The following is a 25,251-nucleotide window of genomic DNA, read 5'->3' on the forward strand; positions in this document are numbered from 1 at the left end:
AGGTTCCAGCACTGCTTAAGTTTCTGTCCTGACTTCCATCAGAGATGAGCTGTCCTATGTCAAAGGAAAGGCTTTAAGTCCAGGCACACCAGAATGGTTACTCACCTTGGTTCCAGTAAGGAATTCCAATGTGGTTCTTCTAGTGTTACATACATTCTCTCTCTGCTGCCTGAAGCTTCCTATGAACAGCCTTGTCCCATTGGTAAGGGGTTTATGTATGTTTGTGAATCTGAATTAGATAAAGAGATAAAGGCTTCTAAGGTCCTTTAGAATCCTAAAACCTTATTACTTTTTCTTTAGGATCCCTTGATCATATTACTGTGGTAACTGCTGATGGGAAGCTTGCTCTAAACCAGATTGGCCAGATCTCCATGAAGTCGCCACAGTTGATTCTGGTGAATATGGCCAGCTTCCCAGAGGTAAGGTGCCTTATTGTAAGGGTCTGTCTTCAGAGTTTCTTTTGGAATAAAGGAGGTTTGATTAGGTCAGAAGGAAATGTTCCCTTCTGTTTTGAAAGAAATTTATTAAACAAAATTTAGGATAAAGAAAGCTTTCTTATTTTTGTATTTCTTACCTGTTAAACTCAAATATTACTCAAATATTACAGTGACCAAGTACTTACTTTTCAAGTAATTTGAAAAACAATAATGGAGAGCCGTGATTGTCTCTTGGGGGAATGTGAGGCTCTGGTAACCTACTGTCTTAGTTACTTTTCTATTGCCATAACAAAAACACCATGACCAAGGCAACTTCTAGAAGATAGCACTTAATTTGAGGCTCACAGTTCCAGGGGCTTATTCTCTACCAGGGGCATGGTAGCAGGCAGACAGATATGGAGCTGGAGCATAGCTAAAAGCCTTTGAAACTTTAAAGTTGACCCCCAGTGACGTACCTCCTCCAAGGCCACACATAATAATCCTTCCCAAACAGTTCCACAAAATGGGGACCGAACATTCAAATATATGCACCTAAGGGGGCCATTCTCATTCAAACCACCACACCTGGAAGTAGTCATGTGGCCTGTTTCTGGGACACCTCTGCTCAGTTCTTGCTGAAGATTGCCAGGTAGGAATGTAGGCATGGTAATTAGTATTAACAGATGCTCCAGTTTTTAGTTTCCAAAGAAGCTAATAACCCTAAATGACATACAAAGTATCTTCCTTCTCTAAATGGTTTGGACTAATTGACTTTTCTCTTTTAAAAATGTTGGGCAGCGGGCTGGAGAGATGGCTCAGCGGTTAAGAGCACCCTGACTGCTCTTTCAGAGGTCATGAGTTCAATTCCCAGCAACCACATGGTGGCTCACAACCATCTGTAAAGAGATCCGATGCCCTCTTCTGGTGTATCTGAAGACAGCTACAGTGTACTCACATATAATAAATGAATAAATCTTTAAAAAAAAAAAATGTTGGGCAGCCAGGAGTGCTGACATGTGTCTGTTATCTCAGCTTTTAGGGGTGGGAGGCAGGAAGATCAATGAAATTGCCTCAAAATAAACTAGAAACTCTTGAGACAGGTAAAACAGTGCCATTTTTGACCCTGTATTAGAATTTGGAGAAGACCCTCCAGGAATTCACTTTTGTTCAGACTAGATATCAATACATAGAGTGCCTGACTTTAGAGACTGGAGGATGAGCTGCATTTCACCTTCAGGCTGTAGTTGAGAAACCTAGAGAACCAGAAATCTAGTCCTGTCTCCACCTCCAACTGGCCTGGTCCTCTGGCAAGTTACTTCCTCCCTGGGCTTCCATTTCCTCACCTTCCTGCTCTGGTCTCTGTTTCAGGAGACTCATCCACAGCAGGCTGTGTGCTGGATCTGACAAACTCGCTTAGCAGCAGGAGCAGAACAGACTGTCTCCAATTGGAAGACTCGTGAGGCTGATAGGTGGATGCAATTCTAGAGCTATAGTTGCTCACTCTGACCCACGCCAGTCTCAGTCCTACAGCCGCAGTGAACTTGAATGCTTCAAAGCATTGGATTGTATCATTCTCATAATTCAAACAATCTTTAAGAAATGAAAGCCCCAAATCTCTACTGTGATCAAGAAGGCTTTAGGTGATCTGGCTTTGGCCTGCTTCCAGTCTTTGCAGTCCTGTGGCACTGTATCCTGGTACACTGCTCTCTGATCCTGGCCTTAAAACACATTATGCCTTTTGCGCTCTTTGGGCCTTTGTAGGTACTGCCTGTGTGGCTTGAACATTAGGCTGGCTATTTACTACTCCTGTGTGGAGGTACAACGTGAGTGTCAGTTTTCCACTAGGTTGTAAGCTCTCAGTAGAAGAGTGTATACAGTGTATTCATTGTATCCACATCCAACACAGTGCCTGACCCACAGAAGCATTCCATACACTGCCCTTAAGTTGGCGGATATGTGTTACTAGTTTTATGGAAGGGGAACACTCACTTGTGGCATTACTGAGGAGCGTAGACATGGATGCAAAGAGAACTGTCAACTCCTTTCCTCCTTGGCCCCCTCTGAACCACTGAGGCCTCTCTGCCCTGTTCATCTAATCCCATAGGCACTGTAGGCCAATTTAGGGAATAGCCTCCTAATTACACAGCTTGAGGACCTCATCAGACAGATTGCTTTTTAGAGCCAGCCACTTCTGGTATTAAATAGCAAATGATATTCACAGAAGTAGCACCTGATTGGCCACCAGAGCATCTCTTATGAAGCAAGAGGAGGTATTAACTGCTTAATTTTTCCTAGGAAGTTGGAGTATATTTTCATCTTTCAGCTAAACTATCTGGGAAAAGCTTTACCAGTGTCTCAGTTATGGGGTCCATGTACATGCACAGGGAGGAAGTGGGAGTTATGTTGTCCTTTGAATTTCTTGTTCTCATCTGGCGTATACATTAAACAAACAGCTCTAACTAAACATTTCCTTCCTCCAGCTTTAGAAGCTGCCCATAGAGTACTGAGGTTCATAGCTTCAGAATGCTGAGCTAATCCTCCTTGTGTTTATAGAATTCCTTTCTGTTTCACGTGCAGTTGGCTTTCTTTCCAAACCTGAGCATTTCTGTGTCATGCTGTTGTGACACAATGCAGATTTACATGTATAATCTTTCAAACGAATTGAAGGCAAAAACTGTTGCATTTGTTTGGCATGTATTCTGCTTGATAAATGGTGCACACAGTTGCTCTCTTCCCTAAACATGCATGAAGCTACAGCTAATGATGGGAAAGAAAAGTAGTGAATAAAAACCATAGCGTCATTTGAATAAAGCAAAGAACGACGACAGCAAAATTCACAGTCTCCATCACTTCTCTATGGAAGGAAGAAAACTGATGTGCGGAAGTCTCTGCTGGGTTGTCAGTCACCTTCTTAGAGCTTCCGTCACACATTAACAGTAAGATCAACACAACGGTTCTGTTTTGTGGGTGAGGCAACAGCTCAGGGAAGGGACCAACCTCCCCTAGCTTCCTACTGCACAGAGCTCTGCTTGACATGGAGGCTTGGGCTCTTCCTCATCCTCCACTAATGCATCCGTGTCTTTTGAGCCCTCCAATTGAGTGGTTTCTTATTTTAGTCCAGAACTCATAGATGATTAAGAGAGCCTAGAGGTCTGTTTTCATGTGCCTTGTATTATAAGGGCCCACTGAGGTGTAGAGAATGTGGAAGGCCAGTAATCAATATGGCACTAACAGGGTTGGCTGTTTACCCGTCTACAGACATTTTGCCATTCCTTATCCATCATGGTGGATTAGCTTAAGAATAGCAAGGGCAAGCATTATAATTGATAATGTAACTCTTCTCTGCCTGTCCCCAGATGGGGTCAGTGATCTTTCTCACTATATACAGTATTCTAGCAGTTGTAACCAGTTGGTTAGTATTAAGAGCAAAGCAACTAGTCTGCCTTGTGATACCAGTGAGTGATTGTCCCCCTCTAGTGAGTGAATAAAGGCTAGGATGAGGCAAGGGAATTATATATGCATGTATGCATTTTGTTTGTTTCTTTGACCCATGAATTGCTTAATACTGTTAGGGAGATGATTATAATTTCCTGAGGTCTGTGTCCTACCATGTGAAACCAAAATACACATAGCAAGGATAAATTAGAAGAATTACTTTCTGAGGGTTTCTTTAAAAAAACAAAACAAAAAAACAACAACAAAAAAAAAAACAAAAAAAACCCCTCACTTAACATTTTTCCCTGAATATGAAGACATATAAAAACTAAAATGTAAAAAGTAAGGTTTTGAAGTAAAGTCAGGAGATGCATTTTCTAATAGATTTATTTAAGGAAGATTACTAGTATTTGTTCAAGTTGTTGGTGCCCACTTGCCTTGTACTTCACCTGGCACTGGACCTTCTACTGTGAAGGTGAAATTTTTGGGGCACATTTCCTGCCTGGCTTGGTGAGTCAGTACTCTCGTGTCTAAGGGGAAGGTTGCATGGAATATATTCATCTGAAAGGAGCTCGGTGGTGGTAGGGGGATTATAAGCAGTGTTTTCTTGGTTTTATGGTGAGAAGACTGGGGGATGGGAGATAAAGCTTCCTCCATGAAATGGGGGTCCTCTCTTTCACTCTTAACTCCACCAATGAATGATTTTGTTAAGGATGACTGTTCTTCTCTGCAGAGGATACTAACTTTATGTCTTTACCTAGTTAACCTTTTTAATTTGACTTCATGTCTGGGAGTGTTTTACTGTTTATGTGCGTACTATGTGCATGCAGTGCCCACAGGGCCAGAAGATGGTGATGAGTCCCCTGGAACTGGGGTTACATATGGTTAGTGGCTGCCTCATGGGTGGTGAGAAACAAACTCAGATCCTTTGCAAAAGCAGCAAGTGTTACTGACTGCTGAGCCTTCTCTCCGGCTCCACATAGACAGGTAGTACTCACAGTCCTTTCCTTATGTAATAATTACTGAGTACACTGAGCTTGGGGATCTTTGAAGAGTAAAGACAGCACAACAACGTTGGACTAAATGTAGTTCAGCTTCTCCTTACCCCTGAGAGCAACTGGGGTTTGACAGGTCATGTCCTTATTGTGCATTTCTTGGGTTGTCAGGGAATACTCTCTGTTCTAAAGGATTTGGCTTTACCCTGTAGGCCCCTTGCCTTGTTCACAGTCAACAGCTGGAGCTTGGTTATGTCACAGGTCCCTTTGCAACCTGAGAGCCTGTGGCCAGAGGTGCCATTTTAAAGCTTTAGATTCTTCACATCTTCATGTGGATGTTCTAGTTTGCCATTTTGACCCCATACGGGTATAGGATTAAGGTTATTTAAAGATGGGATGGGAAGTTTTTACATTAACAGTGAGATGCTTGGAGAAATAAATTAGCTATGTGCCACCCTCCATGCTTTCAGATGTAAAAGCTGGGGAAGAGCTCAAGTCAGGAGCTGGCCTTCGAGATCAAGTGAGGCGGATCAGCCTGGGAAACCTAAAACTCTTTCGAGCATGTCAGAAGCCTCGTTCTTAGGAGTTCATTGTCATCTAGTGGGAATCTCTTCCATTCACTTTCTTTTGCTTTTAGGATCGATACTAGGCTGGACATTAGGGACTCTGTACTAGTGAGTGAGCCTGTCAGAGGAGATCCTGGAGGATGTTAGGACGACGACAGTGTTTCAGTGTAACTCGTACATTAACTCTGACATTGATTTGAGGACTTTACACGTGCTCAGTACATGGACATGGGTTATTCGTATCCTAACTGCTCTTACTGGGCATTAACAGCACTGAGTAAGGCACATTAGTTCACCGTCTTAATGATGTTTGGGTACCAGGTCATCTCAGATTGTGAATGGTCAAATTTATTGTTCAGGGAACCTTGTCCCAGAGCTAGACATAAGCTGAAGCTTTTCTGACTCCCAAGACCCACGCTGTGACTCTTGTCCATTCTGCCCTTTGCTGTGCACACGGAGGAGGTTTACTCTCAGGCCGAAGTGTGAGCTTGGGATTGAGTGTAGGTCTGAACGAGTTAAATTTATTTACTCATTCCACATCGGCACTGGTATATTTTGAGTGTAAAATGTCAACTGGAATTTTTAACGTATGAAATCTTTCATCTGTCTTTGCACCGATCTTTGCACAGACCAGTCCTCCTCCCTTGAGGATTTATTGTGGTTTTGATCTGTGTTGCCTCAAACCATTGAAATCTTTTCAAAGAAGCAGAGCTGTTTTCTTTTTATTTTTTCTACTCTTTCTTTTTTCCTTCCGCAATACACTGGTACCAGGAGTGGACATAGTTTGCTATTCAGCTTGATCAAAGCACTCTACACCAGTGTAACTTCCTGATCTTACTGGTAACAGAACTAAATGTTTCCATGTTCTGCCAAGATGGGTTGCCAGTTATCGACAGAGGGCTTGCATCTGGTAATAATTATTTACTAATTCTGTTTACCTTTTGATCTGGTTTTCAGTGTACAGCTGCAGCTATCAAGGCTATAAGAGAAAGTGGAATGAATCTGAACCCAGAAGTGGAAGGAACACTAATTCGGGTACCCATTCCTAAGTAAGTTTGGCTGAAATCCATGTATTCCAGTGATGGGGGTAGTTGCCCTTGGATGAAAACCAGTATCCTGCAGCACTCTTGGGCCAGTGGCATGGCTCACTTACCTGCGTCTTCCACCCTGGCTGTGCTATAAGATCAGTTTGCTGGCACAGACTCGTTCCCAACACCTATGTGTGCTGGACGCTTGGTCTACAGCAGTGAGCTTTCAGAACACCTTGTCCTCACACTTTTGGCAGAAAAGTTAGGACAAGTTAGCACACAGAGCCATTACAGATCACATTAAGTAAATTCTAGGAGGAAATAAAAGCCACTGGTATCCAAGTGAGAGCGCATGGTGGGAGAGACGGAGGAAAGGGCAGGTTTAGTGTGGGGGATTCTGTAAGGAGCTAATGTTTCTGCTGAGAGAGAGCCTGATGAGGAGGCAGACTCATCAGCCTAGAGGAAACATTCCAGGAAGGGTGAGTGGCAAGCCTCAGATCAGAAAGCAACTTGACACTGTCAACTCTAACCCCATGTTCCTTGTTGAATTATTTTTACATTAGTCTTTGCTAATTGAAGAATTAAAGGCATAAATCCAGAGTCATGGTTTTTTGTTTTGTTTTTTAATGGAGTTTTAAATGATTAAAAATAGGTCTTTGTTCCTAAAATTGAAAAGAGAAGGCAGGGCTGATGAGATGTTCAGTGGGTTAAAAAGGACCCTTGCCATAAAAGCCTGACTATCGACTTCAATCCTGAGCCACATAAAGGTGAAGAGACAATTGGCCATGGAGTTGTCCTTTGGCCTCCATGTGTGTGCTGTGGCAGCAACCACTCCCCACCCCCAGGTAATCAATTAAAATTACTTTTAAAAAGAAAAGATAATACTTGGGAAGTGGGGTCAGGAGGGTCACAAGTTCAAGGCCAGCCGGATCTATACAACGTAACTCTTGAAAGAATGGACAGGATGATGACTGAGTGAGTGAAAGGAAATCAGGAGTGCCTAAAGGGTAGCGAGAGTAGGTTTGGACTAGGACTGATGGTGGAGGTTCAAGGCAGTGGGAGGAACTGGGATTTCTTCTGATGGTGAGGAAAAGCCGTTGCATGGGTTGAGGCAAAGGATTGATGATCTTATAGAGCTTTGTGGGTGTCTCTCTCATTGCTAATTAACGTGGAATTTATGAGGCAGTAGACATGAAAAGAGAAGTCAGCAGTCAAAGTTACAGCAGTCCAGGTGAGACATGAGCCATGGTTACACAGCAGAGGAAGGAAGCCCACTACTACTGTACAGTTCCTCACACTGGATCAGTGTGTTATCCATTCAACAAGTACTACGCACTGACCACAGGACAGCGGTAAATAAAACGACAGAGCTCCTTACCCTCTGAAGCTCACCTGAGGTAGTGGAGCAGATACAGTAAACTGCCAGTGCACTGTCCAGTGATGCTAATGTCTCTGAAGAACCAGCCGGGCAGAGATAAGGAAAGACGGCTCAGCGGGCGAGAGTACTTAACTGCTCTTGCAGAGGACCTGGCTTCAGTTCCCAGCACCTACGTTTAGATACTGTTTCTCCAGATCTAAGAGATTTGATATGTCTTCTGGCATTGTCTTAGTTACTGTTGCTGTGATAAAACACCATAACCAAGGCAGCCTATACATGGAAGAATTTATTTGGGGCTGATAGTTCCAGAGGTATTGGAATCTATCACCATCATAGCAGGGAGCATGGTGGTAGACAGGCAGGCATGATGCTGGACCAGCAGCTGAAAGCTCTCAGACAGAAAGCAGAGTGTACACTGGGGGATGGCAAGAGTCCTTCTGAAACTTCAAAGCCAGCTCCACACCTCCAAATCCTTTCACAGTTCCACCAACTGGAGACCAAGTATTCAAATACATGCACCCAGTGGGGTTCGTTCCCTTTCAAACCACCACAGGCCTCTTGAGCGCTTGCACATCTATGTGCACGGGAACTCATGTGGGTATGAATACCTACACATAAATTAAAAAAATCTTTTTAAAAAGTTAGAGAAATTTGGGGGCTTTATAAAAGCAAGATTCATAAAGGAAGGGACATCTGAATGATGTAAAGCAAATGAATGACATCTTCCAGATAACTAGAAGGGAGATGAAATGACCAGGGTTCCATTGTGTCACCTGTCATGCTGTATTACTTTATGGAAACTACTTCATTTGTCATACGATCTGCTCAAAGAGGTAAACTAGTGCCTTCGAGGCCTTCGTTTCTAAAGCTGGGAGCTCAGTTCAGGTTTCCTTGGTTACAAAGTATGATAGCATCATGATTTTTTTCTTTTCTTTTTTTCTTTCTTTTGTTTTTCCTTTTTATGATGAAGTCCTCTTATATGGCCAGGTATTTGAGATCAGCCTGCCTCAGCCTTCAGAGTGCTGTGAGTACAGAAAGCAGAATTTATACTCAGCCACGAGAACCAGTCAGAACACTGAGGAAACGAAGAACTTCCTTGAATTAACACTCTGCTCTGAACTTGTGCGAATTAGACAGTATAACCTAGTACTTAACAGCCATAAAGACATGGGTTCAAGTCCAAATATATGTGTACTTGGGAGGTGTCTTCTGAGCGTGTGTCTATACCAGACTCTGCTGGGGACATATAGGCCTATGTTTACCTTATATTCGTTCATAGGTCATTTGTCAGGCCTCATGTTTGTATTACCTCCAGCTTGCTTGAGAAAGCTACTGTGGCCCACAGTTTATTGGAAAAAAGTCCTGAAGCTCTGAGATATGAAGAAATTGCCCAAGATCAGTTGACCAGTAAGTGATAGATAGGTAGAATTTGAGAATCACAGGTTTTCTATTCCTCTGTTTAGATAAGTGATTCTGGAAAGTGCTGAAAGTACTCATGGGTATCAGAAGCAAGATTCACAAGTAGAAGGGCTGCAGAGACAGCTCAGCAGTTAGGGCTGCTACTGCCCTTCCAGAGGACCCGAGTTCAGTTCCTAGTACCTTATCAGGCAGCTCACAGCTGCCTTTAACTCAAGGGTCTGACCTCCTCCGGTCTCATGGAGTACCCACACACATTTGGCATATGACCATGCCCGTGCACGTGCACGCGCATACACACACACACACACACACACACACACACACACACACACACTAAATTAAGTTTAGGGCTTACATTTATTTGGAATGTGTTGGCGGCAGAGTTTACATTTAAGCAATGTACTCTCCTGCCTGCCTTGTGTGTCAGGCTCCTGAAAGCCCCTGGCAGAGTGGTGTCCAGTGTTGACTGTTCTTCATTCTTAATGTTCACCGTTCACTGAAGTAACAGTGAATGGAGTTTCTTTCCTCCCAACAGATCTCACGGCTTATTGTCTCTCTTAACCTTAGGAAATCTCTGCCTGTCTTTGTGTACTCTTTTACCTACTTTACAAATAGTAATTTAAACACAGCAAGTCACTAGGGCCATGTGGGAGTCACTGCCAAAACCTAATGGAAACTTTGGTCCTTTTACTTTAAAATCAACTTTTATCCCCTCAGATGACATAGCTTCCATAATAAAGAACAGACCATTCATTTTTAACCTGGAAAACTACCAAACACATAATTCAGTAAGGGGCCTCATGACCCTGCCACCTTGTCAAAGAGAAGAAACTATATAAAAAATGAGGTTTGCAGGAGCAGAGGGTTTTGGTCTGTCTACTTTCTCTTGGATTACATCCATTAGCCAAGATAAAATATTGTAAGAATTAATGTAACGAATCCCTGTGTCTTTGAAATTTACAAGTTAAACATACAGATCCTTCAGACTTATATTGGACACACCAAGGGCAACCGTTAACTCCAGCAGGGTTGCAAAGATGCATGTTATGTCAGTCTGATCTTTCAAACATAAATGTGACACACGTTTGGGCTGCTCTGAAGTGAACCCAAGTGAACAGTGAAAACGAGCAACACAGATTCATAGCTTTGCAGAATCTGGGGGCTGTGGAGGGACCTGGCAGATCTGAGGACAGACTCATCATCGGGGACAGGAGGAAGTCAAGGCTCAGTGAAGTGAAGTGGCCTGTCCAGGACTGCAGACGAGAGGTTAAGAACCAGAGGGTGAGGGTGCTGGCTACAATCTATTCCCCTCGTACTGTTTAAAAATCTATTGGGTTTTTTTTTGTTTTGTTTTGTTTTTTGCTTTTTGTTTGTCTTTGGTTTGTTTGTTTTGGTTCTTTTGAGACAGGGTTTTTCTGGGTTTAGCTCTGGCTGTTCTGGAACTCACTCTTTAGACCAGGCTGGCCTCAAATAGCCATCAGTAGCAAGTCTTTTCATTGCTCTTAATCTTGGAAGTGCATCTGTAAAATTAAATTCATGGGATTATTTATGTCGTTCTTGGGAGACAATGTGATAATATGCTTGAAGCGGTTAATACTTGGCAGAACTTACTTTTCGCTATCAAATGCTGCTGTTCCTTTCATTCCTTCTCACAGACAGGTAAGGGCCTCATTCCCCTTATAGGGATAAGGACATAGAGTCAGAGAACTGAAGCACTGCTCTGGGTCTCACAGTTGGTGCAAGGCACATGCACACCCAAAGCAAGTTTGGGAAATATAAAAGAATAAGACGAATAAGTCACTAAGATCCATTTCTGTTTATAAGATTTCAAGCTTACGTAGGAAGATTTGCCTTCTCTGGCCATTTGTGACTCTTGTGCCTCAGGGTTATCTGCAAGTTTGCTTTTTTGCCCTAACTCTGTTTGTCCAACTGCAGTTCTCCTGTAACTGAGCTCCTACCTCATGTCATCCCACTTTCTAGAGTCTTAGATCTGTAAAAATGAGTTTGCTGAGTTCATGGCTCTGATCAATGAAGAGGTGGAAGATAAGACGGTAGGAGGTCAGGCCAGGGAGCTGAGTAGTCCTTTTCCTCTTTTTGCTGCCAAAGATCAGCTGTGTGGCCAGAGTTGTTTTGTTTATTTTAAATAGTGTTCACTGGTCTGGAGCTCCCTATCATATGTAGACCAGACTGGCCTTGAACTCAGAGAAATCTGTCTGGTTCTGTCTCTTGAGCACCTGTGACAACAAGCTTGGTGGCTGTAGGAATTTGTCATGTTGTCTTTTCTTGTAAAAATACTCCACCCTGTTCTTCCGGAAATAGCTTTTATACTGTATGCTCACTAAATGAAGCAGTATGTCCATGTTTTCTATGAAAATTCCCTATTTTTTTTCAAGACAAGATCTTATGTAGCCTAGGGTAACCCTAAACTTGCTAGCTAAAAATGACCTTGAATGTTTGCTCTTATGTGCACCACCACACAAATGGTTTATTCCTTATTCTGTTTTGTCTTGTTGGTGTTTTGAGACAGGGTTTCTCTATGTATCCCTGGCTGTTCTAGAACTTGCTCTATAGACCAGGCTGGCCTTGAACTCAGAGATCAGCCTACCTCTCCCTCCTAAGTGCTGGGATTAAGGCATGTGCCACCACTGCCCAGCTTCTTTATTCTTTTTAAAGGTTGTTCAGTGTTTGCATTTTATACGTAGTATTAACTATTTCCCAAATGTCAGATATCTTGTTTTAAACTGTCTTTTGGTGACGTTTTTTTTCTTAGATTTGTTTATTTTAATTTAGTTGTATGAGTGTTTTACCTGCATGTATGTATGTACACTGTGTGTGTGCCTGTGCCTAATGCCAATGGAGGTCAGAAGAGGGTCTCAGATCTCTTAGAACTGGAGTTAGGTGACTGAGCGGCCAGGTGGGTGCTGATTAGCATCCTGAGTCCTCTGTGAGAGTGAACAGTGTTCTTAACTGCTGGGCTGGCTTTCCAGCCTCTTAGCTGTGTTTTAGCTCTTGTAAATTCTAAAGCCTGACTCTGGGTCCCGCTGAGAACAGATGAAGTGGTGAGTTGAGAGTTGGGGAAGAAGTGAATATGGAATGTGGGGCCCATGGGGCCTGAGCGTTTTTCTTGCTACTTGATGTTTCTTGTGTTTGCAGCACCACTGTGTAGTGCTCAGTTGCTTAGAGATATGGACAGTGTAGGACTCCACAGCCATCTACAGCATACCTTTGTTCCTCAGACCCAAGTCTGTTGTTATCCTTGTGGACACCTCTATAGTAGTTGATGCCTCCTTTAGCTTACAGAGTAGCTAACGGTAAGCAAGGGGACAGTGCTCTGTGTTTGCCTCATCCCGTTCGGCTGCCCTGTTGTTGTGTGTGTGTGGTTTTTGTTGTATACATGTCACTGTAAACCTTTGGGAGTTCACTCAGGCTCGTTAGCTAGTCCAAGCAGAGGTGAGAGGATCCAGATGTGGAGCTGTTTCACCTCAGATTTATAGTCTTGCTTCGGTAGCCTTGTAAGAGTGCTTTCTGTTTCACATTTGCCTGTTTTCATAGTAAAGGGTGTAGAGATTGATATTTTAAAATTTGATAATATAATTGTCTTAGTTACTCGTTTATTATTGTGAAGAGATACCATGACCAAGGCAACTTATAAAAGAAAGCATTTAATTAGGGGCTCGCTTACAATTTGAGAAGTATGATCACTAAGGAGGACAGCATGGTATCAGGTAGTCATGATCAAAAGAGCTATAGCTGAGACCTACATCCTGATCCACAGGCAGAGAGACAGGACATGGCATGCACTTTTGAAACCTAAAATCCCACCCTTGGAGACGCACCTACTCCAGCCGTCTAATCCATTCTGAATAGTCCACCAACTAGGGACAAAGCATTCAAGCATATGAACTGTGGGGGCCATTCTCATTCAGACCCCACAATGATAATCCAAGTCATGTAGAATAAGCTATTTCCAGGGCCCAGAGAAATGGTTCAGTGGGTAAGAGCACTTTCTGCTTTTGCAGAGGTCCCAAATTGAGCTCCCAGTGCTCACATGGTTCTAAGGGATCTGTTGTTATTTTATGGCTTCTGTGAGCATCAGGGATGGACATATATGCAGGAAAAAATACTCATAAATCATAAAATAAAAGTAAATTAATCTTAAAAACATAATTTTCAATGCTCAAATCAGGATCCACCATCTGACAGTGGATTTATATGCCATGTTTTTGTTGGGCACTCTGAAGTGCGGTACATCAGGAATCTTTAACTCTACTTAGAGATGTATCTTAAGTTTACTGAGGACTGTTTCCAGTGCAGATGATGTTAGGCTGGGGTAACACAATCACATACTCAGGAGGCAGAGGCAAGCAGATCTCTTTGAGTTCAAAAATAGCCTGGTCTACAGAGTGAGCTTTAGGCCAGTCAGGGTTACATAATGAGACTGTCTCAAAATAAGTAAATAACTGAATATCAAGTGTATGTGAGTGAGTTTATTTAAAAAAAAAATGAAATGTACATGAAGGTGAGTTTAGAACAACTTACATGTCCCTGTAACAACCATTCCACTCAAGATATAAAATAGTTTTTATTTCCCATCTCCTTCTTGGCAGGCCATCTTCCACCCATCCGTGTTTCCTCCTCTGATAAGACAGCTACCGTCTGTTATTGTAAAAATATAAAAATAAAAAAGAGTAATGGTTGTCTTTTATCCCGCTAGGTCTGCACAGCAGTGCCCAAGATATCTGCTAGATATCTTGGTGGAAACACATCCCTACTCCTCGGCGACCCAGAGTCTCTTGCCTCCACACACTTTCCTATACTCAAACCCTCACATAAAAGAACACACAACACAATAATCTTTGACCCAATTGGTAAGATATAATTGCCCACTTAAACATACAAAGCCTGGTACCATCCATCCCTTAGGAACATTGATAACAACCTGTAAATACACAGAGCAGAATCTTAACATCACCTGCCATGGCTTCTCCCCTCTCTCTCTCCTCTGTCCTGTCTCTTCCTCTCTCTCCTAGTCTCCTCCTCCTCCTTCAAACTTCTCTTCCGCCCATCCTTCCTTCTCCTCCAATGACAGGCTTCCTTCTATCTTGTACCTGCCCCTCACCTGTACTTTACAAATTCAATGGGGAGGTGGTTCTGGTGAGGTCATCTGACTTCTGAGTAGTGACTAGGTAGCTGTCCTTGGGGCAGTGGAATTAGCATCAAAATACAGATAACTTCAGGGCAAACCACAACAACCATCTAGTTTTATAAGAATGTAGAAGTGGGGGCTGGAGAGATGGCTCAGCAGTTAAGAGCATTGACTGCTCTTCTAGAGGTCCTGAGTTCAATTCCCAGCAACCACATGGTGGCTCACAACCATCCATAATGGGATTCGATGTCTCCTTCAGGTGTGTATGAAGACAGCAACAGTGTACTTATATACATGGAATAAATAAAATAAATCTAAAAAAAAAAAGAATGTAGAAGGGTTTGTTTGTTTGTTTTGTTTTGGACTTTCCTCCATAAATAGAAAGCCTTCTAGAGAGTCAGTAACGTACTCAATAGATAATTGAGTGTGTTCTATATGCAGGCACAGTGAAGACACAGGATCAGGTGGACAGCAGGCTAGACTGAGCCATTCACCATATGGAATTTGAGCAGAGGAGCTCAGTAACACATACAGAATGAGAGAAGGGGGCTCCTGGATAAGAATGATTTTGTTCTCTCTCCTGCATAAAAGTGAGGTGTGCAGGGATGGAATGCCATGAGTAGAGCTGATGAAGATGGCGGTACAGTCTTGAAGTCACTCGTGGCTGTCATGATCACACAGCAGGAAACTGAAGTGTGTGGGAGAGCCACATGTACCTGTGTCTAACCCTCAACAGAGGGCCTGGGGGAGTCTGCCGTGGGTATTTGAGAAGCTGTGGCAGAGTGCACTAGGGAAGCGAGCTCAGGGATGAAGTCAGTGCAGTGAGGAAGCCGAAGCCTGTAAGAGTTCACAATCTGTGATGAAGATTTTTGCTTTGACTTAGAATAAAGTAGAACCATTAAGGACTTTGAACAGGGGAGTAGTGTGGCTTAGGTTTTCTTAAGATTGCACTGGCTGCTGGTGTAAAGAGTATTCTGTAAGGAGGCAAAGGATAAACCCAAGGACCATCCACACACAGTGCTGACCTTGGACTGGGGTTCATGATGGAGCTGCTGAGAGGTGTGTGGATGCTGGGTGAATTTTAATTGTTAGGGCCAAGGAGGTGGCTCAACAGCCAAGCTTAACAACATTGAGTTCATCCTTGGGGTCCTTGTGGTAGAAAGAGAGAACCAACTCCTGAAAGTTGTCCACTGACCTCCACTCATGAGTTATGCCACACGCATACCCACCCCCAATACACAAATAAGTAAAAACAAAAAATAATTTTTATTTTACTTTTTATTGATTCTTTGTGAACCTCACATCATGCTTTCCCATCCTGCTCATCTTCCAGTGCCTCTATATCTGCCCTCTGCCCTCTGCCCTCGCAACCTACCCTTCAAAAGAAAACAAAAAATACAAAAAGAAGAACTTTTAAAAATATAGCCTTTTGCCCAAACAGCTTTACTTGCAGATGCTCATTGTAATGAGTTACTGACCTGGGAGGCCTCTGGTCTGCTACACCATCCCTCTTGGATATCCTGTTGTTGCCCTGTGTCATGGAGTCTGGCCTCTTCATGCAAACCCATCAGCTCATAGATGGGGTAGATGTTGTTTGAGGTGGGCCAACTCCAAGCCCTGGATCTGGGCCTGGGTGGTTGCCAGGTAAGGATCAGGGCCAGCTCTCCTGTGCCAACCCCAGCAAGGGGCAAGGCCAATTCTTCCAGGTCCATGCTGCCAGGGCTAGCTCTTCCAAACTGCCTAGGTGAGGGGCAGGGCCAGCTCTCCCTCCTGCAGGAGGCAGCAAAGGAGAAGCCATCCTAGCCCAGCTCAGCTCAGCTCAGGTCAGCTCACCCTTGGGATATGTACATGGCCCCAGGTGTCAGCCCAGACTACCAATGTCCAAATGGCCTTTGTTGGTAACAGGGCCACAGACTCAGACATGTTCCTCAAAGGCAGCACAGGTACAGATATCAGCATGGCCTCAGATGGCAGCCCAGGCCACTCATGTTAGGCTGTGTTCCTCAGCACCCTTGAGTCTCCATTCTGCCTCTCTTCATAGTGCACAAACTGGTCCGCTTCTCCTTCTTTCCCCTCTCTCTACCACACACTTGCTCGTTGTATCATTTTAATGGTGCCTGCTCGTGCTATTTGGTGGCAGGCTGGCCTCTGGCATTGTAATGGGAGGACTTGCCTGACATACATGAAGCAGGTTTGATCCTCAGCCAGCACCGCCTTTTCCCAGGAATGGGGATTAAACAGAGCTTTGCACATGCTAGGCAAGTGTTCTATCCCTGATCTTTATCCCCAGTTGCTCTGCCATGGGAATATATCAGTTTGTATTCTCCAAGAAACACACAAGATGGGATTAGAGGTGTGAAAGATGGCGGGGACCGAGGCAGCGGGGAGAAGACAGCCAAGATCTGACCATAGGTCTAAACAAAAGCATAGGATGAAAGTTATGCAGCACAACTCCTAGGGTGATTCTGAGCAGAGGCTATCCCTGGCAGAGCCCTACCATAGTCAGTGTTATGAATGGTTGAGTGTTGGCCAGGAGTAGTTAGAGAGTCTGCTTGGGGTGATCTCAGCTGAATGTAATGGAAGGGGTCTGACAGTTTGGAAGCCAGGAGCTATGGGCATCTGTGCTCCTCAGAGCCCATCCTGGGGAGTGCAGTCAGGGTGGTGTGCACCTCCCACAGTAGCCACCGTATCTGTAAAATGAGACTGTCAGTGGTTTGGGGAGCAATCAGACATTGTATGTGGGACTTCTTCCCGGGGCCCTGAACAGGTACTCAGTATGTTTTAATTCCTTGTCTTTTGGTGTTTGAATTCATTCTCTCAGTTAAGCAATTCTTGGACACAGCTTTTTTTTTTTTTTTAATCCTGGTTATTTGGGAGTAAAATCAAGGTTACCTTTACTTTTGCTCCCTGATTCTCCTCTGGTCCATCATGCTTTCTTTCCCCTTCATACTAACCCCTCTCCCAGCCTCACACTCATGGCTTTTTTTTTGTTGCTCTGCTTTTAGGGATGGGAGGAGTTGAGTCATTATGTTGTAATTATCTTGGAATTTGAGTTGCTCAGGAGCACCATAGTTTGATTGTTAATAAGCACTTGGTTTATTCTGTGAATATGAATTACAGTGAACAAGGCCCCTTGGAAGGTATATCCAAATGGGAAAGTCTAGTATAGTTTGGCGTTATGTTTCTGGTAAAGCCAGAGATGCTAGCTCTCCTCCCCACCCAGTTCCCTCCTGATGCTTCTCATTGGAGTTTTACCAACATTAGCCCCCTCTGTTCATCTGGACATTGGATGGGAAATCTGAGGCCTTGCTGGTTTCCTCCTCCACACCAAAGTTCTGAGGTGATCAAAGGAGAATTCTTCCTAGAATTAGACCAGAGTTTCCAAGATAACAAGAAGTCTCGGCTGCCTTTCTCCCAGGCTGCCTTTCCCCGACACACAAATACACATGATTTCTCCAGGAAGTTTGCCCATAGCAACAAGCTGGATGAGATGGGTAGGATGAGCTCTAGCTTAGTTGGATAAGGAAGAAAATTGCTATGTAGCCAGGGAGAGCCATGGCAGAGTTAGAGGACAGCCCTAAGAAAACCAATATAAAAAGTGCTGTGTTCTTGGGCAGGATAACCAGCTCTCTGAACCCTACATACTATATATAAAATAGAATAATCATGGCATTTACTCTTGTGGGGTGTGTGTGTGTGTGTGTGTGTGTGTGTGTGTGTGTGTGTGTGTGTTAGTGTTTAGTAGAAGCAATACTTTGAATTTTGTATATTTTTTTTCTCCTTGGACTAGTAATCACAGTGATCCTGGTAGGGATAGTGAGTCATGGCTCCCAGCCAGCAACGTGATCACCAGGAGGAGTGCTGTGTTGGCAGACTGCATGGCTGGAAAGGCTAGGTGTGTAAAGTAGTACATTTTCAAACCAGGTGATCTGTAGTTTATAATGAGCTCCCTCCCCACCCTAAGTCAAGTTATGGACATGGGATTAAATGTCTGTGGTACCATAGGTTGCTTTATTATTTTGCACATATCTTTTCATAGTTGTCTCATTTTTTTTTTCAGCTATAGAAGTAACCTTTTGAAGTGACTACAGTAAAACGGGGAAGCTGGGGCTAGGAAGTTTAAAAACTTGCCCAGGCTCTTCATAAGTGGAAGAGCTGTTTTTCAGACTTGAACCCATCTGCTTCCGGAGTTCGTGATTTAACCGTGTTACCAATTGTTCCCTTTATTTTTCTCTCCGGCCGTATAGCTCTTGTTACAGGGGAGTGTGCATGGTTGGCACATCCCAGGACGTATTGGTAAAGCTGCTTGATTATACGGCCTACACATATATAGACTTTGGTAATTTTGAAAGAAAAAATCAAGTCAGAAGAAAGCCCGATGGTCTGACTTGGGCTTGGTGACTTTGAACTGTACTGTAGCAATTGCTGGGTCTCTCCTGAGCTTCTGTGTCACCACCCTCTGCCATTAATTCAGGTCAGTCTAGCAGGAGCTTAGGCCTACTGTTTCATCTGAGTCTCTGCTTTGTAATTTATAAAACCCAGGGCATACACTAATGTCACTGAAGTGTTATGACATTCACTGAGTTAATACAGCACGCATCAGCTTAGAGCTTGGCACTTGGAAAGAGCTCTGCAGGTGTTACCGTTACTGAAGCAGAAAGGATGTTAGAGTCAGATGGCGAGGCAGATATGGTTGAGCAAAATGTCACCATACCACAGATAGCAAGGCTCTCGCTCTATTGTTCTCATACATTTATGCCATTTTGTATATTTACTTGTATACTGTCTGTCTCTCCTTTGCTTGAATGTGAGTACTCTGAGGAGAAGAAGAGCTGTGTTAATTGTATTCATCTATGTATCCCTAGCCCCTGGAATGGGGTTTAGCATGTAGTAAGTATGTAGTAATAGTACCAGTGTTTGTGGTATGAATGAGTGTGAGCATCCACTATGTGTAACCTGCTTTTCCTGGTCTACTGTGTATTATATTATACGATCATAACAGCCCTCGGGCCCTGTTATCATCCCTGTTTTATAGAATAGAAAACCCCAGTCACAGGGAAGGAAGTTCTTTGGATCTCTGTGACTAGTGCCACACTGGGAGTAGGTGTAGGGATGGGTCACCTTTCTCCAGAGCCTAAGCTTGTAGCCACTGAGCTGTTCTTCAGTAAAAGACAGCGCCTTTTGGGTTCTTTCCTTGGTGCTGGGTGTGGAAACTAGCACATGCTTGACAAATGCTCTACCACTGATTTATACCCTGGCGCTCCATCATTTATTCTTTATGTTGACAACTTAAAGAATTTGTCGTTTAGTGCCTGCATATGCTTTCCCTTACCAGCATCTACCATTTAGTCTTTGTGGAAGACAGTGGTTTAAAACATTTACTTACCATTGCTTATGGTTTGTATGCCACACACAGCATGTGTGGAGGTCATAGGAAAACTTCAGGGGCTGGTTCTCGCCTTCCACTGTGAGATCCCAGGAATCACATTCAGGTTCTCAGACTCAGCAGTAAACGCACTTCCAGCTGAGTGTCTTAATGTCCAGAAGGCAACATTCCCTCGTCCCCACCTCGTCCCCAGTCTTATATCTAATAGATGAGAAAGTAATAGTGGATAATGTTTACGAGTACACCACTTTGTACCATCATATTTCTCCCACATAATCCAGTTAACTTCGATGTAGACTTCGATGTGTTTGACAGGCAGGGAAACTGAGACAAGCTTAGACATGAAAAATCTGGGCCTCAAACCTCACTAATATCTTCGGAGACCTGCCTCAAGTGCTCCACCAGTCCACAGTTGCAGAGGAAAAGCTAGTGTCATGGTTACTCAGACTGGCAGAGCAGAGGTTAGAGAGGTCTGGTCTCACTTGTCCACAAACCTGTGCTTGTGTGTGTGTGTGTGTGTGTGTGTGTGTGTGTGTGTGTGTGTCTGTGTGTGTGTGTGTGTGTGTGTGTGTGCGCGCGCGCGCGCGTGTGTGTGCGCGCGCGCGCGTGTGTGTCAGCTGAGAGTTGGAGTTGGGACTCCTGACCTCTCTCCTTTCTCTGTTAGCATAGGTGGTAGGAATCCTTCCCAAGCGTATGATTCTCTTTGGTCTGATGTCTTTATGAGAGATCAAGATGCAAGATGGGATAATGGGAGGGTGGGGTAGGGTATGTAGAAGCATAGGAAATCTGGCCGGGCTGCACAAACAAAAACATTTCCTTCAGGGCTTGAAGCCCCAAACCATTGAGTAGCTCATACCAGCAAACAACGAAGCAGGGCATGTGTCTGCGACTGATTGCTGGTCTGTGCTCCTGGGAGGGAAGGCTCCCAGCTGCCCAGCGAGGGGGTGACACGCTCTCTCTGGAATTGTCAGGGATGTGTTTTCATACGCTTTTCCCTAGAGTGCAGCTGCCTTCTTACTGTGCTCTCTCTGCTGTCAGAGCAGAAGTCACGGTCTCTGCAGCCCCACTGCCTGTTGCTGCCCTCTCCTGTTTTTTTCTTTTCTTGGTAGTGCTGATATTGAACTCAGGACCTCCCATATGCTAGAGCCAGTGCCCCTCCACTGAGCTATGTCCTGGCCCTCTTTCTACTTTTTGTTTTGAGATGGTCCCACAAAGTTGCCAAAACAGGCCTTGAACGCACCCTGTAGTCCAGGAAGATCTTGAACTTGGCTGTCCTCTTGCCTTAGCTCCCAGGTAATGGAGGTTACAGGCTGTGCCACTGGCTTGGCCCTCTGTCCTTCCTATCCTTTGTGTTATCCATCCACTCTGGCCAAAGCTTTAAGGAACCAAACCCTTTTTGAGTGTTTTCTCCCTCCCCACTCATATCCTATTGTCCCTGAGCCTTGGAGAGTCTGTGGTTAGAACAATTAGTGCAGCCATCCTGTGTAGCACTCCTGCAGTGCATATGTGCTGGCAGTGTGCCAAGCCCTTGCCACCCGTCATTTCATTTAATCCTTGCATCCGCCTTTTAGTAATAGCCACACTCTCCTAAGTATGAAGAAACTGAGTTTGGAGAGGCTGAGTATGGTATTCAAAGTTCTGAAGCCAGCAAGTAGCACAGCTCTTGGATTCTACTTCTAGGCCTTTCTGTGTTTAATGCCATCTTTTAAGTGACCAAAAACATCCTAAGTGGGTTTGCTGTAATGACCCAACTCAACAGGGATTTCCCTGAGTAACTTGGTACATGTGTCCCATTTGGTAGAAACAATGGGAGTATCATTTCAGCCGGTGGGTTTCTCTGTGTTGGTTACCAGAGGGGCATGCCCTCTGCTTATTGTTCATGGGAACATGCTCAAGGAATTCTGCAGGAAGGCCCCCATCCAGGATGTTACTGGAAGACCTGCCTGGCGGAGTTTGTACAAACAAAGTATGACCCTGCCGGCCCAGCCAAAACCCCTGCCTCCGTGCTGGGAGGCTCTGTGACCCTGGCGGAAAAGGCTGCTGTCTTCATCACCCAGCCAAGAGGCTGCCGCACTGCAGGGTGGGGCCCTGGCTTCCCTCTCCTTAGATATGGTATGCACATTGTTGTCTATACAAAATGCAGGTCTAGTTGGGTTTCCTTTGCCTCCTGAGCCTCTTTTATGGTGTTTCATGTTGTTTGTAGGAACAATCTGCCAGGGCTCCTCTCTTTAAAAAAACCAAAAATGGAAAAAAAAAAAAAAGCCCAAAATGGTGAGCTGGGCTGTGATTGTGCATGCATTTAATCCCAGTGCTCAGCAGCGAAGGCAGCCAGACATCTGAGTTTGAGGCTAGCCTGGTCTACAGATCGAGGTCTCGGATAGTCAGGGCTACATAGAAAAACCCTGTCTCAAAACAGAAACAAAGACAAAACCAAAATTGTAATAAAATACCAGTTTTTAGTTTTTAAAAATTACTTGTCAGTGTAAGGGCCTTGTAAAATTGAAACTGTACATGTCAGAGTTATGTATACATGCACAGTCCCTAGGAAACTGTACGTGTCAGAGTTACATACACATGCACACAGTCCCTAGGAATCATTCTGCTTCCTGCCTCTGCCTCTTCCTCTGCCTGCTCTAGAAACCTTACATGGATGGAGTCATACAATGTGTCCATTTGAGTTGGGCTTGTTTCAGTTGAGGTTGTCCATGTGTATGTGTATCAGAATCACAATCGTCTTGAAGGCTGAATAGCATCTGGCCCAGTATGACATTGAAGGGCTTGTGTGTCTCACCTGTCAGCCCTTCCAGCATCCTCACTTTGGATAGTCTTTGTCTCCCACTTTCTCCAGTCTGGTCACATTGCCTTTCTTCAGTCTCTGAGAAAGGACCAGGCGTGCCTCTTCTGCATATCAGCCAGCACGGGATGGAGCATGGAGCATGAGGAGCTCAACCGTTGCTCGAGAAACAAGTGTGCACCGGTTTGGAGTGGCCACTGAGGCGCCTGGAATACAAACATGAGTGCGCTCCCGAGTCCCATGAATGTGAGCTGCAGATGATCAGATGTATATAGTCACTGGACTGGAAAGGGATTAGGGCATTTCCATAATATTATGTGGTGTGTTTCTTTTTCTGAAGCAGATGTGCCCTTGTTGCTTCATGAGGAAATCATTAAATGTGTTTGATTAAGACGTCCATAAGCACTGTGATGCATCTGAGGCTACTGTGCTCTGTCTCTTATACTCCGTGTTCTTATATCTGCTTCTCCGAGTTCCTCTCTGAGACGTCGTTCTCATCTTTGATGAGTGTCTTCTGGGTGACAGAGACGGTAATATGGTGGGACCGTCTGCTCTGTATTTCTTCACAGTACACACTCAGTATCCACCAGTGCATCTGCCCTTCTTCCTGTTGGCACTTCCTCTGCATAGTACCCCCAGCTCCTCTCTCCTCATATATACCTTACTCCTCTCCCTTATACATTTTTTGACAGTTGGCTGTGTATTTGAATCCTAACACAAATGTTTTTTAACAGTGTAAAAGTCATACACTGCTATCCTTGGAAACTGATATTTATGGCAATGCTACATGTAATTTTATATATATATCCTTTTATTTTTGAGTATTTTTAAAGTCCTAACTCATGTTTGTTTTTTTTTTAATGTGTGGGTTTTTTTTCCCTCCCATTTGAAATATAAACAAAGCAGTGAAAAGTTAGTTAGCTTTTTTTGTTAAAGGTTTCTCAGCAGTGGGATACCTATTGGAAATTATGAATGAAACACAAGATCGCAGTACTTCAAGAAGATCTTTCTGGAGAGGTTTAAGATGTTTCTTCCAGCCTTCGCCCTGCTTCTTTTCTGCCCCTCCTAGTATTTCAGCAGGATTAGGTTTTTTGAATCAGTGGATCATATTTTAATTTTCCTGTTCCTTTCTTATACTGACATATGCTTTGGCAAAACAAAAAAGAGACCTAAACTTGTCAGCATGATTTTTGTTCAGTGAATTAAAAACCATAAAAGTAACAAGATCAGATCCAAATCCCTAAACTCCTGACATGGTGGTTTTGTCCTTTTCAGCCCCAAGCTTCGTGTTACGACTTTGAAAGCTTTCTGCCTGGAAGCAAAAGTTCATGATTTATTTGAAATAGATTACAAGGGTACAGGCCAGAAAGAACGAGGTTTGAGTCCCAGTCCTGTCACTCAAGCTCATGGGCAGTCACTTACCGTCTCTGAGACTCAGTTTCTCCTTTGAGAAGAATGGGACTCTTAATTTGAGGGAAGGTTTGCAGAGGGTTAGTGGGTCACTAACTCAGCTGGCTGCTTTGTCTTCAGAGGTTGTCTTTACTTAAAATTCTTTTTGTTGTGGGAAAAAGCAGCATATAGATGTCATATACTCTCACTGGTGCACACTGAGCGTGCTCCCAGAACGTGGGGTGCTCCTCCTCAGCCTCCTCAGGATTGTTGATCTGAGGTCAAGAAGCATTGCCAATGATGCCACTTCAGAGCAGAGCATTTTGTTATAATAAACCAACCAGTGGCCTTTCAGACAGGCCACTCCAGGTTTGATGTCACATAATATACCAGACTTTGGCTGGACTTGGCAGTGTGTGCCTAATAATCATAGCACTCAGGTGATTGAAGCAAGAAGATCATAATTTCCAACTGAGAATGGGTGACATAGTGAGACTTTCTCAAAACCCCCCCAAACAGCAACGAAGATTCTACACTTGGTAGGACCTGCTTTTCTTCACATATAAAATGGGGTTTGTGCTGGAAAGTGCTATGTTGACTTGATATATGCTAGAGTTACTGGAGAGAAAGGAGCTTCAGCTGAGAAAATGCCTCTATAAAATCGGGCTGTAGTCTAGCCTGTAGGACATTTCCTTAATTAGTAATTGATGGGGACTACAGCTGGGCTGGTGGTCCTGGGGTTTATCAGAAAGCAGGCTGAGCAAGCCATGGTGAGCAAGCCAGTAAGCAGCACCCCTCCATGGCCTCTGCATCAGCTCCTGTCTCCAGGTGTCCTGCCCTATTTGAGTTCCTATCCTGATTTCCTTCAATAACAAACAGTAATAATGAAATATATCTTACTCTTTAGATCTAGTGAGGTATATTAGGATAATGTGGATTATGCTGCAGTAACAAGCAGTCTTCATATCACCATGGTTTATAGCACTTCACTGTGGATTCTAACAGCTGAGTGTATTTCTCAAACTATGGTCAGGTGCTGTTCTTTATAGTCATCCTAGACCTGAGCTGATGGAGGGCCTGTCTTAGCTTGTACTGTAATCCAGGGGAACATGTTGCCTCTAAAGTCTTCTGCCCTGGATCTACATACCATTTTCTCCCATAACAAAAAAGAATTTTAAGTAAAGACAAGCTCTGAAGACAAAGCAGCCAGCTGAGTTAGTCCAACATGTGTGTACACATTTCCTTAGGTCATTCAGTTTGTGTAGCCTCATCTCAGGGTGGGGAACATGTGTTCCTGCT

General features: G+C 43.9%; 1 protein-coding gene across 8 annotated transcripts in view; it reads left to right on the forward strand.

Annotated features, from left to right (window-relative positions):
- Mrrf (mitochondrial ribosome recycling factor) overlaps window positions 1–25,251 on the forward strand; it is a 56,788-nt gene that overhangs the window by 15,719 nt on the left and 15,818 nt on the right. For 7 of the 8 annotated variants that reach the window (XM_039105267.1, XM_006234069.3, XM_063283974.1 and 4 more), the window contains 2 exons: window positions 301–419; window positions 6,370–6,461. In XM_039105267.1, coding sequence (XP_038961195.1) covers window positions 301–419; window positions 6,370–6,461 — 211 coding nt within the window. Of the gene's footprint in view, window positions 1–300; window positions 420–1,214; window positions 1,407–6,369; window positions 6,462–25,251 lie in introns of those variants that run through there. The other variant, XM_063283975.1, reaches the window with a different exon arrangement.

This window comes from Rattus norvegicus, chromosome 3 (assembly GCF_036323735.1).
Source record: "Rattus norvegicus strain BN/NHsdMcwi chromosome 3, GRCr8, whole genome shotgun sequence".
Classification (NCBI taxonomy): domain Eukaryota; kingdom Metazoa; phylum Chordata; class Mammalia; order Rodentia; family Muridae; genus Rattus; species Rattus norvegicus.